At 42.7% G+C, this 13,101-nt stretch overlaps 1 protein-coding gene across 6 annotated transcripts in view; it reads left to right on the forward strand.

The window, feature by feature from the left end:
* LOC124794640 (mesoderm induction early response protein 1) overlaps nt 1-13,101 on the forward strand; it is a 189,579-nt gene that overhangs the window by 152,497 nt on the left and 23,981 nt on the right. For 5 of the 6 annotated variants that reach the window (XM_047258151.1, XM_047258156.1, XM_047258152.1 and 2 more), the window contains one exon: nt 7,033-7,367. In XM_047258151.1, coding sequence (XP_047114107.1) covers nt 7,033-7,367 — 335 coding nt within the window. Of the gene's footprint in view, nt 1-5,930; nt 6,025-7,032; nt 7,368-13,101 lie in introns of all 6 variants that reach the window. The other variant, XM_047258154.1, reaches the window with a different exon arrangement.

Here is a 13,101-nt window from a genome sequence, read left to right on the forward strand (position 1 = left end):
TGACAGTGGGCCTGGAACTGGGTGAGGCCGGGGGCGTTTCTTGGTCATCTCTTGTCATGGTTGTGCTTAGTTCAGCACCATGCTCTTAGTTCAGCACCTGCTATACAATGTTTCCTAGTGCTGGCCGGTGTGCTGGAGAAGGCATATGCCAGTATACCCTATTTGACCACTTAGGTATGGATCTCTCTCACATTTTGGCAGCGTTATAGGATGGGTTACACAAGTGTTTTGGAAGCAAACTCCTTTGCAGACTGATTGCATTTCCCAAGTATTCTATCAATAAACAAAAGTCTGCCACCTGCTTTACCTACAGGTGAGTGTATGCAATTGTTCCATTTCATATCTCTGCAGCATTGAGGTATTTGTATGAGCTGACTAATTCGAGTTGTGACTCACTGATATTGCAATCATAGCATATTATGCATTTTTGTTTTGTAAACTGCACAATTTCACATTTCTGAACATTTAAAACAGGTTGCCAATTTTTCACCACTTTGAAATCTTATCAAGGCACAAATGAATATTTGTGCAGCTCTTTCAGACGGTACTTCATTATACAGGGTGTCCCAAAAAGAATGACCCAATTTTAAATAGAATTATTTATTAGGAAGAAGGGCTTAATACCAACAAATTGCATACTAAATTACTCAGAAAAGACAGAAGTTTATAGAAATACGTCATAAATGTTCAATATATCCTCCATTGGCTGCACAGACGACATTTAGCCGAGAGCCGAATCATCCCAAACTGAGTGTTAGGTGTCTTCTGTCAGTGGAGCTATAGCAGCTGATATTCTGGTTTTTAGTTCATCAATGTCACACGGTAAGGGAGGAATGTAAACACATTGTTTAACATATCCCCACAGGAAGAAATCACATGGTGCTAAGTCAGGGGACCTAGGAGGCTAAGTGTGTAAAGCCTGGTCTCATGGTCCTGTACGCCCTATCCAACGTTGAGGCACATTGGCATTGAGGAAATTGCACACATTGTTGTGCCAGTGCGGTGGTGCTCCATCTTGCTTATAGATAAAATTGTCAGAGTCAAGTTGTGGGAATAACCAGTTCCATAGCATTGTAAGGTATGATTGTCCTGTTATGGTTTCTTCCTCAAAAAGTAGGGTCCATAAACCTTGCTTGCATAACAGCACAAAAAACACTCATTTTTAGTAATCACGTTCATGTTAAGTTGTTTCATGAGGATTTTCGAGACCCTATATATGCACATTATGACAGTGAACCGTACCACTAATATGGAAAGTTGCCTCATCGCTGAATATCAACCGTTTAGAATAGCATTGCTGAAGTCCACTTGCTTCACTTTGTCAGTATCTCGAAGAGCTTGTACCAGCTATAATCGGTATGGTTTGAGGGCTAAATGATGCTGTAACACACGCCACACTGTCATGCGCGGTAACGCAAGTTCTCGGCTAGCATGACTTGTAGACTTGTGGAGACTATGCTCAAATGCACGTCGGATTTGTTCCACTATTTGTTCAGGAACACGTGGCTGGCCAGGACTTTTGCCTTTACAGAGGCACCCTGTTTCTTCAGACTGTTTATACCATTGTTGAATGTTCTTTGATGATGGTGGTTTAGCATGAAATCGAATATGAAACGCCAACTGAACTGTGATCACTGATTGAGTACGACTAAATTCAGTAACACAATATGCCTTCTGTTTACACAGACACCATTTTGCGCGAGACTAGCTGCACGCTCCAGGTCAGCACTCGTAGCGACATGTAGCAGATTTTTTCTGAAACTCTAGACCATGCCGATTACATCTAGTGCTGTTTCAGTTACCTAGTGACATTTGTCTCAGTATTATTACAAGTTAAAATTGGGTCATTCTTTTTGGGACTTTTATGTCTGTTGATGACGCTGCTGTGTCCTGTCTACCAAGAAATCTTCAATCCAATAAAAAATTTCACTTGATACCCCATACTTTTAATAATAAGTGCAGGTATAGTACTGAGTCAAATGCTTTTTGGAAGTCATGAAGTACTTAATCTCCCTGACTGCCTTGATCTGTGGCTTTCAGGAAGTCATGTGAGAAAAGTATAAGTTGGGTTTCATGTGATCTGTGCTTTCAAAATCCATACTGTTTGGCATGGAGGAGGTTGTTCTGTTCAATATACCTCAGTATGTTTGAGCTCAGAATATGTTCTAAGATTCTAAAACATTGCTTTCAAGGATATTCTATGATAGTTTTGTTGATCACTTCTGCTATTCTTCTTGTCGATGGATGTGACCTGGGCTTCCTTCCAGCTGATGGTTACCGCTTTTTGTACATGGGATCTGCAATAGATTATAGTTAGAAGAGAGGCTAACTCAGCCACAAATTCAGTATACAGTCTGATAGGGATTCCATTGGGCCCTGGAGTGTTCTCCAGTTGTAGCAATTCCAGCTGTGGCTCAGCACTACTGACACTAGTGCCTATATATATATCTAGTATATGCAGTAGTGTGAGAATTGAATTGGGGCAATACTTGTGGATTTTCCTTTTGCAGAGCAACATTTGAAATGAAATTCAGCCTTCCTGCTTTTGCCTTATTATCCTCAATTTCAGTTTCTGTCTCAACCATTTGTCTCTGTACATTAAGTTTATTGCCACTAATAGCCGTGACATATGACTAGAATTTCATTGCATTTTCTGAGATATGTTTTAGTGAGATTGTGCTACAGTAGTTATTAAAGATATAACACATTACTCTTTTACAGCCAAATGCATTTCATTTAACATCCCTCTATCTGCAGCCCCATGCATTATTTTACACCTAATATGCAGTAGACTTTTTCCTTAGAATTTTCTTTACAGTGATGGTATACCACGGAGGGCCGCTCCCATTGTTAACTCTTCTTCTAGTTATATAGGTCTCTAGTCACTGATAACAGTTTCAATAGGAACATCCTCAAAGAGATCAAGTCATTTTTTGTCAGTATATCCATAATATTTACTTCATGAGTAAGCATCTGAGCTATCTGTTCTAGGTATTTTTCAGATAAGGCATTCAGTAATATTTCACAGGACATCTTGTCACACTCATCACTTTCAAAACTGTAATTATCCCAACTGATTGTTGGATGATTAAAGTCTCTTCAGATGGTGACAGTATAATCAGGGACTTTTTGTACAAGCAAACTTAGGTTTTCTGTAAAGTTTTCGGTAACATCTGGAGGTGAGTCTAGCGATCAGTAGAATGACAAAAGAATAATTTTATGCCTGCCCTTGATACTAGGTCTTACTCAGATAATCTTCAGTGCGGTTTCGATTTCTGTGTTGGTAGATTTGAGTTTTGTGTCTACTGTGACAAAAATGCCATGTCATTTCCCATCGGCTTATCCTTTCACTATTCATTTAAATTTCTCCCAGAACTACCTGCTGTCAATTATGTGAGCTCCAATGCGTTTAGGAACAGTTCAAACTCTGAGGCTTCGTTGCAAATGCTTCAACAGTTGATTACTAGGATTTTGATACTCTTGGCTGTGGGGGCATTTCTTTACACTGTTACTTCCAGGTCTGCTAAGACTATCGTTATCTGGACTGGAGGGAGTTGCCTTATCTGGGGGGAAAAAACACACTCCCCCCCCCACACACACACACAGTTCACTGCTTTCCTAAGTTGCTGACTCGGTTATGTAGTGTGCTTTTGACTCATTTAGGTGGACGGTACAGTTCTCAATCATATGGCACGAGTTGAGGAAACCTTTGAAGTCTCCGGTTCAAACCTTCCAATTGAACCAGGGCAAGGGAGCCTCAATCAGTTCTGCGGACAGTTCTGCTGTCTGTGAACTTCATCCAGTAACTTTCTATGACAGTCGCCGTAATAATCTAAATGCAACATCGGAACCCAGACGGTAGACATCGTTTGTTGTTACTTGTGCATCAGTCTGCAATTAGTGCAGCATGTTCCCTAAAGTGCTGTTGGAATAGGCTTTTCAACATGTTGTATGAGGCCACCAGTCATCAGCACTGAGTTGAGTGCACCAGTGTTCCATCCCATCCCTTGCTGCCATTTCCCTACAGATTACCTATATTTGCCATACAGTGAACTTTCGACAGTTACTGGTCACCACCCTTTAGTGTTCGTTGCACTGTTACAGGAGACAAACTGGTGTCCCTAAACAGGTCAGTTGAGCCTCATAGTTTTGGTTTCAGTGAGAGAGAACACCTCAAATTTGTTGGCTAAAAACAAGGATGCAACACACCGAGTTACCCCTGGTCCCCGTCTTCCTTGTAGGCTTCTAGCACTACCACTGACATGCCACTCACAGTCAAGCTATACTTGTTGCAGAGGAAACACAGTGTACAAGAGGTGATAGTATTTGAGCTATCTTTGGTATATGATTCTTGGTAGCCAGACTGACACATCCATTTGCAGAAGCTTCCAATCTCTCGAGAGCAGCCTTGGCGATTTCCAGCTCTTTACGAATACTAGCCAACTCGTCGTATGTCCGATAGAAACATTCGTTGTGGAGTTGCATTGTGGTCATGTCTAACATAATTACAATATCATCAGCAAACTTCAGAGGTTTTCTTTCCAAACTTCTTCTTGGTTGTTTCCTGTCCTGTTTTTGCATTGCACAAATTAAATAATGTGGGTTATAGAATACAACCCTGTCTCATGCCTCCCTCAACTACTGCCTTCTTTTCATGTTCTGTGACTCATAATTACAGTCCATTTTATCCCTGGCACAGCGTATTCTAGTCTCCATTGTCATACTTTGCTTTCTTCATTCTATTTAAGAAGATAAGTGGCAGGGCTAGTTGTGCATAACGTGCTCATTCATTTCTCCAAAACACGAACTGATCTTACACCTGGTCAGCTTTTACAGATTATACCAATCTTGTGTAACAATGGAAATTCCTGGTGGGAATATCAACAATTATGAAAAGGGTAGATTGTTAATCACCATAAAGATGACATGTCGAGTTGCAGACAGACATAATGAAAAGACTGTTATGCGCTGAGCTTTTTGCTAAAGTTTTCTTCAGAAAAGAATACTTGCTTAAAACCTTAGATCCTTTGTAGAAACACTCTCCTGAATCCATTTCTCTCCTCACCCCTGTGACACACCCATTCAGTTCAGTACTGTGCAGGTAGGAACTCTTACCCACTAGTCTTTCTTCCCTGTCTCTATGCCCTCCCCTCCCCCCTCAAACATCTACGACTGCACCTAGCAGCTAACCCTAACCCTGTCCTCACACATCCCTGCATGCTCCCACAAGCAACACTATTCCATCCCCCACCTCTACCCTGCTATCCCTCCCTGCCCCCACCCCATCCTCCTCCTTATTACCCCCCCCCCCACCCCCCCCCCCCCCACACACACACAGATTGCTTCTCCTATCAGATGCAGCTGCTGTACACAGTACCCCTTCGTCAGCCGAAGGCAGTGTTCATAGGTGTGTGTGTTGTGCATGTGTGTATGTTTCTCTTGTTTTCTACTGTAGAATGACTTTCAGCCAAAAGCTCAAATTTATAGCAGTGTCTTTGTTATGCATGCCTGCGGCACAACTTCTCCTTTATATGGTGAGTAGCAGTCTATCCTTTTCACAATATTGTTGTTATTTCATCCTGGATTTTCTATTGTGTTATTTTTCAAATGAGTGCTTACCTTCAGTATTTTGATTATTACACATTTTTCGTGAAGTATGAGGCTATTTTGTCTCTTGTATATCTGACATTGTAACAGTTCTTTCATAGCTGTTTCTCCCAATGGTCTTAATAATACAGAGGTGTTTTGTTTCAACTTAGATTTTTCAGTGCTCTGCCAAATTCCTCTCACATTATTGCTCAGCACCTTTCTCCACTTCCTCCTCTGTAATTATCGTGAAGTTTCTCCTCCTCTCAGCCTTCCCTCCTTCGCCTAATACTAGCTTGTCATCTGAGCTCTTGATATTCATACAGCTGTTTCTTTCTCCAAAGGTTCAAGAAGCTGACATCAGGGAAGATCAGTTTGAGCTCTGGAGAAATGTAGGAATATGCAAGGCAATATTGACCCTTCAACTTATCTTTGAAGGTATATTGAAAAAGACAAACCTACATTTGCAGCATTTCTAGATTTAGACAAAGCTTTTGACAGTTTCGACTGGTGAGCACCCTTTGAAATTCTTCATATATCAAGTATAAAATACAGTGACCGGAAAGTCCACATAGGTTGTACAGGTACCAGAGAGCATTGATTACAGTAGAAGCATATGAATGAGAAATAATAGTTGAGAAAGAAGTGAGTCAGGGTTGTTGTCTTTCCACAATGTTATTCAGTCTGTACATTTAGCGAGGAGTCAAGGGAACCAAGAGAAATTTCAAAAGAGAATTAAAGTTTGCAGTGAAGAAATAAACTTTGTGGTTTGCCAATAATGTTGTAATTGAGGCAGAACCAGCAAAAAATTTAACTAAGTGGGTAGTATCTTGAAAAGAGGTCATATGGTGAACAACAACAAAACCAAGACCAAGGTAATGAAGCATAATTGAATTAAATTGAGTGATGCTGAGGGAACTAGATTAGGAAATGAGACACTAATAGTTGTAAAAAAGTTTGGTTATTTGAGCAGCAGACTAACTGATAATCATTGATATAGAGAGAATATAAAATGCAAACTGGCAGAAGCAAGAAAACACCTAATACCAATTTAAATGTTAAAAAGTCTTTGCTGGGAGTATTTGTATGGAGCATAGCCTTTCACAGAAGTGAAACATCCACTGTAAACAGTTAAGGCAAGAAGAGAATATAAGCTTTTGAAATATAGTGCTGCAGAATAACGCCAAAGATTGGATGAGTAGGTCAAACAACTATTGCAGAAGTACTGTATCGAATTGGAGAGAAAAGAAATTTATGGCTCAAAAAGGAGGGACCAGTACATCAATCTTCTGACTGAAGATCACAAAAAACAACTACTGCCAATTCGTGGTTACAAGAAACATTAGGAGATAACATTGTTTTATATATGACTATAACTTCTTGCTTATATAATTTTTTTATAAATTATGACAGTTTATTTTTAAAAGTATGAATTCTGTGTCCTAGGTGACATGCCCCTCGAAGAGCTCTTGGCAATGTACGGTTATGGAGAACGCGATGCAGAGGGTGGCGCAGGGACAGAGGTGGAATGCAGTGTTGGAGGAGGAAGTAGTGCAGCTAGTAGTAGCAGTTCAGAGGAAGGGGGTGCCTCGTCATCAGGACTTCGACAGTTATACACACCCAATCTGCAGCCACAATGTGGTGGAGGTGGTGGTGCTGTGGGAATAGGGAGTGGTGGGTCTGGTGCTGCCGGTGGCCCTGCACCAGATGATGACTGTGATTATAACCCTCAAGAAGATGAGGACTGGCGAAAGACAATCATGGTTGGTTCTGACTACCAGGTAAGTTTTGACTGCCCCTGTCTCTTCAAATAAAAGAGCTATAATAATAATAATAATAAATATTAACAAAGAGATAGAGGGGCTGGCCAGTACTTACCTCAGCTCAGTACAGCCGATAGATACACAAAAAACAGAACCGAAAATTTACGTTCCTAGCTTTCGGAACAAATGTTCCTTCATCAGGGAGGAGAGAGGGGAAAGGAAGGGAAGAAGGGAAAGTAGATTCAGTTGCTCACAACCCAGGTTATGAAGCAACAGGGAAAGGAAAACAGGGAGGGTAGCAAGGATGGAGGCATGGTTGTCAGGGGGAAGCCAAAGATATTCTACTGTAAGTACTGTGCCAGCTTCAAACCAAAGAGGATGCATACAGAAGTAAAGAGGTATATAGTATAAAGATAAACACAACTATGTAGGATGAAAAGATGCGTGAATGGCCAAAGAGGAAAGGGAAAGAGGAGAAGACTGAAGAGTAAATGGGAGTGAGGTTGTTTAACATAGGTTCAGTCCAGGGGGATGGCGGGATGAAAGGATGTGTTGGAGTGCAAGTTCTTATCTCCGCAATTCAGAGGGACTGGTGTTGGGTGGGAGAAGCCAAATGGCACATACAGTGTAGCAGGTTCCTAGGTCCCTAGAATTATGCTGGAGGGCATGCTCCGCTACTGGGTATTGGACATCTCCTAGGCGGACAGTTCGTCTGTGTCCGTTCATGCGCTCAGCCAGTACATCGGTATGACAACAACTAAACTGGCTGAGCGCATGAACGGACACAGACGAACTGTCCGCCTAGGAGATGTCCAATACCCAGTAGCGGAGCATGCCCTTCAGCATAATTCTAGGGACCTAGGAACCTGCTACACTGTATGTGCCATTTGGCTTCTCCCACCCAACACCAGTCCCTCTGAACTGCGGAGATGGGAACTTGCACTTCAACACATCCTTTCATCCCGCCATCCCCCTGGACTGAACCTACGTTAAACAACCTCACTCCCATTTACTCTCCAGTCTTCTCCTCTTTCCCTTTCCTCTTTGGCCATTCACGCATCTTTTCATCCTACATAGTTGTGTTTATCTTTATACTATATACCTCTTTACTTCTGTATGCATCCTCTTTGGTTTGAAGCTGGCACAGTACTTACAGTAGAATATCTTTGGCTTCCCTCTGACAACCATGCCTCCATCCTTGCTACCCTCCCTGTTTTCCTTTCCCTGTTGCTTCATAACCTGGGTTGTGAGCAACTGAATCTACTTTCTCTTCTTCCCCTCCTTTCCCCTCTCTCCTCCCTGATGAAGGAACATTTGTTCCGAAAGCTAGGAACGTAAATTTTCGGTTCTGTTTTTTGTGTATCTATCGGCTGTACTGAGCTGAGGTAAGTACAGGCCAGCCCCCCTATCTCTTTGTTAGTATTTGTTTCACATCTTTATATGAGATTTTCCATTAATCATTTCAATAATAATAATAAATCAATCAAATTAAGATACTAGCTATTAATACTGTTTTTCCTGTTCATTCTCATATTTTGTGTATGAAATAATATTTGTGTTCAAAAGTTAGTGTTTTATCATGTATTGTTTGTCTGCATATCTGCTATAGTTTGGTAAATGGATACTTTTTCTATCTTCATTTGATTGTTGTTGCATTATAAATATCCTCTTCTTTTTAAATTTTCTGGCTCAGTAGTAGCAATATATAAAAAACTGAATAATAATAATGTAAGGCAGTGTGAAAATGATTATTTTAAAATATCTTGTAAATATTTACTTGTCCTATTACTTGTAAAAAAAAAAAAAAAAAAAAAAAAAAAAAAAAAAAAAAAAAAAAAAAGTGAAAAACGAGTTATAATTTGAATATTGCATTACACTCCCTGTGCTAGAATAAATATGATGGCAATGTGAAGTATTCTTAGCTTGACACAGAGACAGCATTATTATTAGTGAAATATTGTTTTTGTTAAAAAATTCTTTGTTTTGCATGGTTTATCCTCATTTGAGATTCTACTCCTGCAGTTTCGACAGATAAATAAGCAACTTAATTCATATGTGGCTGTCCTTGCTCTCGAGGCTACTTAATGAGTACAGCCATGCATGAAAAGTCTAGAAACTGCACTATATGGTGTTGGACAACCACTGTTAAAAAAAATATGAATTAACTAGCACTATAAGCTGTGTGTGTGTGTGTGTGTGTGTGTGTGTGTGTGTGTGTGTGTGTGTGTGTGTGTGTGAGAGAGAGAGAGAGAGAGAGAGAGAGAGAGAGAGAGAGAGAGAGAGAGATTGTAAAGCAAATGGTAAGAAAAGAGTAGTGTGCAGTTAATTCAGAATTAACTTTGAGAAAGCTTTGTACAAGGTAGACGCTGTTAACTGTTGGCAAGTAGTAACAGGTATGTGAATGCAAGTCCAGGATCTGCAACAGACAAGCAGCCAGTTATGCACAAGGTAAACAAAGTGGTTTCCAGAGCCTGACTGGAGAAGATATGCTGACGATGCGGCTCACTGGGCACTGAGTGTCTATAGCCACCAGCGGCTGGCCATTGTTATGTTACAACATGGACGTTTGAAAGGGACATGGTGGCCGAAGCACATGACATAGTTTGCTGGTGCTGTGGTGGAGGTGGGCCGAGCACCTGTGGTAAGTGTGGTCTGGGTGGCTGTGCAATGTGGAATTGGTCTGCGGCACACACAGCGCGATGGCAGCTGGTCACATGCGTGTATCATGGCCGACTACTGGTGCGGGCTCTGTCTGACGAGTGACGGGGGATGCCTCTTCTGTTAACAGGTCTTCCACTGGGTCGAAGAAGTGAACGGTGGCAGGAGTGGTCAAGATGTAAGCGAGCTTGACTCAGTTGATTGACTTCTTGGTCAACTTGCCCTTGCAATCATGTCGAGTGTTCTCTCACCGTGGGTGATGATGCCTCAATTAGGGTGGCTTAAGTGGTAGCACAGCATAACACGTGTACAGTTCTGTAGGTCAGCAGGTACAAACATTTTGCTGGTGTCATACCACATCAGTTTGTGTTCTGAGGCAGGCCATATGGGTGTGTAGATGTTCCGCCAGTGGAGGGGCTGAGGAGTCACATGATGGTGATACTCCATAAAATCACTATGGATGGCGAGGGATTGTCCATAGACCAGGTTGGCTGGCAAAGCACCGATCTCTTCCTTTGGTGTTACTCGCAGGCCAAGCAGTACCAGTGGGAGTGTGTCCATCCAGGCGGTGTTGTGGCAAATTAGGTAGGTGTTCAGTGTTTGGTGGAGCTGCTTGACAATGCCATTAAGTCACCAGGTGGTAGCTGGTGGTTCTACGTCACTGCACGTCACACAGTCGAGAGACGTGTGTGAAAAGCGCACCATCAACGGACAGCTGCAATCCATTGTTATATGACTGTGGCAGCTGAAGCATGCCACTCAGCTGTTGACAAAGGCGGTGGCAACGGTTTCGGCGATGATATCCACTATGGGCATTGCCTCTGACCAATGTGTGTAGTGGTCTGCAATTGTCTGCAGGTAACAATTGCCTTGGGACAGAGGGGATGGAGCCCCCGATGTCCACATGAACATGTGCAAAACAGCATGTCATGTTGGTAAAGCCACCAATGGGTGCATGGGTGTGCCTCCCGATGTTTGACATCCAGTGTGCAGGTGCATGCCCATTGATGACAGTCTTTCTGTACTCCTGGCCAGACAAACTGCGTGGTCATGAGCGGCATGGTTGTATTGATGCCAGAGTGTGACAGTCTGTGGACATGGTCAAGAGCACTGCACTGGAGTTTGTCTGGGAGAAATAAGTGGTGTGTGCCAGTTGAAATGTTGCACCAAATTTCGTGGGCTGAGCTGGGAATGGGTAGCAGCTCGAGTTGTAGGCTACTGGAGGTGTCGTGGTCAAGGCTGTCCAGTTGTTTGTCATTCTCTTGTTCTTGGGCAATGTCCTCAGAGTTCACAGAAGGAAAGAGGACAGCACAAGCGTAGGATAAGCAGTAGGCGATGTATGTTGTCAATTCTGGAAATATGGTGGATGTCCCTGGACAACTGTGACACACACTCCCAACTGCTGGAACTGGCATAGTGTCAACTTGGTATTGTTGCTGTGAAACACATGACTTAGGGGATCACAGTCGAAAATCACGAAGGGACAGTCATACATCTTTTTGTGTCTGTGGGCATGGCACGTTCAGGATTGCCTGTCACTTGTCCAGTAGTGGCGTGGATCTGCTAGTAGTGATTAAATGTCCTAGGAATACAATTTATGTGACCCCGAATATACTTTTTGAGGGGTGTATGAAGATGTTGGCCTCGCACAAGCACGGAAAAATGGTTGTTAGGCAGTGGCAGTGGACTTTGGGTGACTTGAAATAGACCAGAAGGCCTTCCAGGTACGCGAACACAACGGTAAGCCTCAAAAGAAGACATCTAGGAATGCTGCCAGATTTGGGCCAAGTGTCATGTACGAGCTTTCGAAAAGCCCAAAGGGCATGTTAGTAGCTGTTTTCTGAATGACTTTATGCATTATAGGAATCTGCGTGAAAACCTCCGCACAGTCAATTGTGCTTGAATATAACCTAGTCCGCCAAAGTGTGGCTAAAATTGTGCAGGTGTTCTACCGGATATCGGTCCGGCACCGTTCGTACCCTTAAGGCACGATAATCTCCACATGGGTGCCAGGAATTGTCTTTCTCGGGGACTAAGTGCAAGGCAGAGGACCATGGGCTGCACAACGGTTGAACAATGCCCTGTCACAACATGGCGTCTAACTCAGCCCTGGATACAGCAAGTTTCTCAGTTGCAAGTCGATGTGAACAACGTGAGGTGTGTGGGCCAGGCATAGCCACAATGTAGTGGGCCCTCGAGTGTTTGACTTCCTTCAGTGTATGAGGCAGGTGAGTGAGCTCCAGAAATTTGTCCAATATGTCTGCGTACACTTGTGGACTTCACTGGTTTAACACTGAAGAAAGCAACTGCCATTTGTGTCCCATTATTTTCAAATTTGTTGTCAAATCGATCAGCTGGGCATTTGCGATGTTGGCTAGTAAATTGTAGTGGCCGAGGAAATCTGCATCCGGGACTGGTTCATTGACGTCAGCCACAGTGAACATACACAATTGTGTGCTGCAGTCTGAGGTCCAAATTTCGCCAGTGTGTGCTGTAAAATTTTATTGTATTGTTTGCCGCCGTAAGAGAGAGTGCCTAGGCCTTCCAGTGGTCTCTTAGCATAGATTGGAAGTAAATAGATAGATGGGAACGCATGTCAACAAGGTACTTCACACTGCAAGGTCCTTCTGCTACAAAGATCCACCTGGATATTGCTTTGCAGTCAAGTGCACCTAACCTGGTTGTAGCTGGCGTTTGGATGCAGTTAGGGAGCCCGAAACTTCATTGCTTCATTGCCAAAGTGGGAACGATACCAGCAAAAGCTGCTCAGCTACTGCTCTGATGTCGGTAGCACACTGTGAGAACAGCTGGTACTGTGCATAAGCTGTGCATAACGTGGACTGGCCAGCGGTAGTGGGATATGCTGCCACTATGACACCTGTTGCCCGCTGTCCGTGAGTGCGCCAACTGGTCGAACACCCTTCTACAAAATCATTTACAGGAGTGCAGACGTCTGTAATGAACACAGAATAATCCTTCACTCCTGTTGCAAAACGCCTCAACCACAGCAACTATCCTCTTCACCAATTCAGCAGCCGAGAATGTGTATATGGCATGTTTTCCTTTTACAAAAGCAACTTTACATGTAGTTCAT

The sequence above is a fragment of the Schistocerca piceifrons genome, chromosome 4 (assembly GCF_021461385.2).
Source record: "Schistocerca piceifrons isolate TAMUIC-IGC-003096 chromosome 4, iqSchPice1.1, whole genome shotgun sequence".
NCBI classification, from domain to species: Eukaryota; Metazoa; Arthropoda; class Insecta; order Orthoptera; family Acrididae; genus Schistocerca; species Schistocerca piceifrons.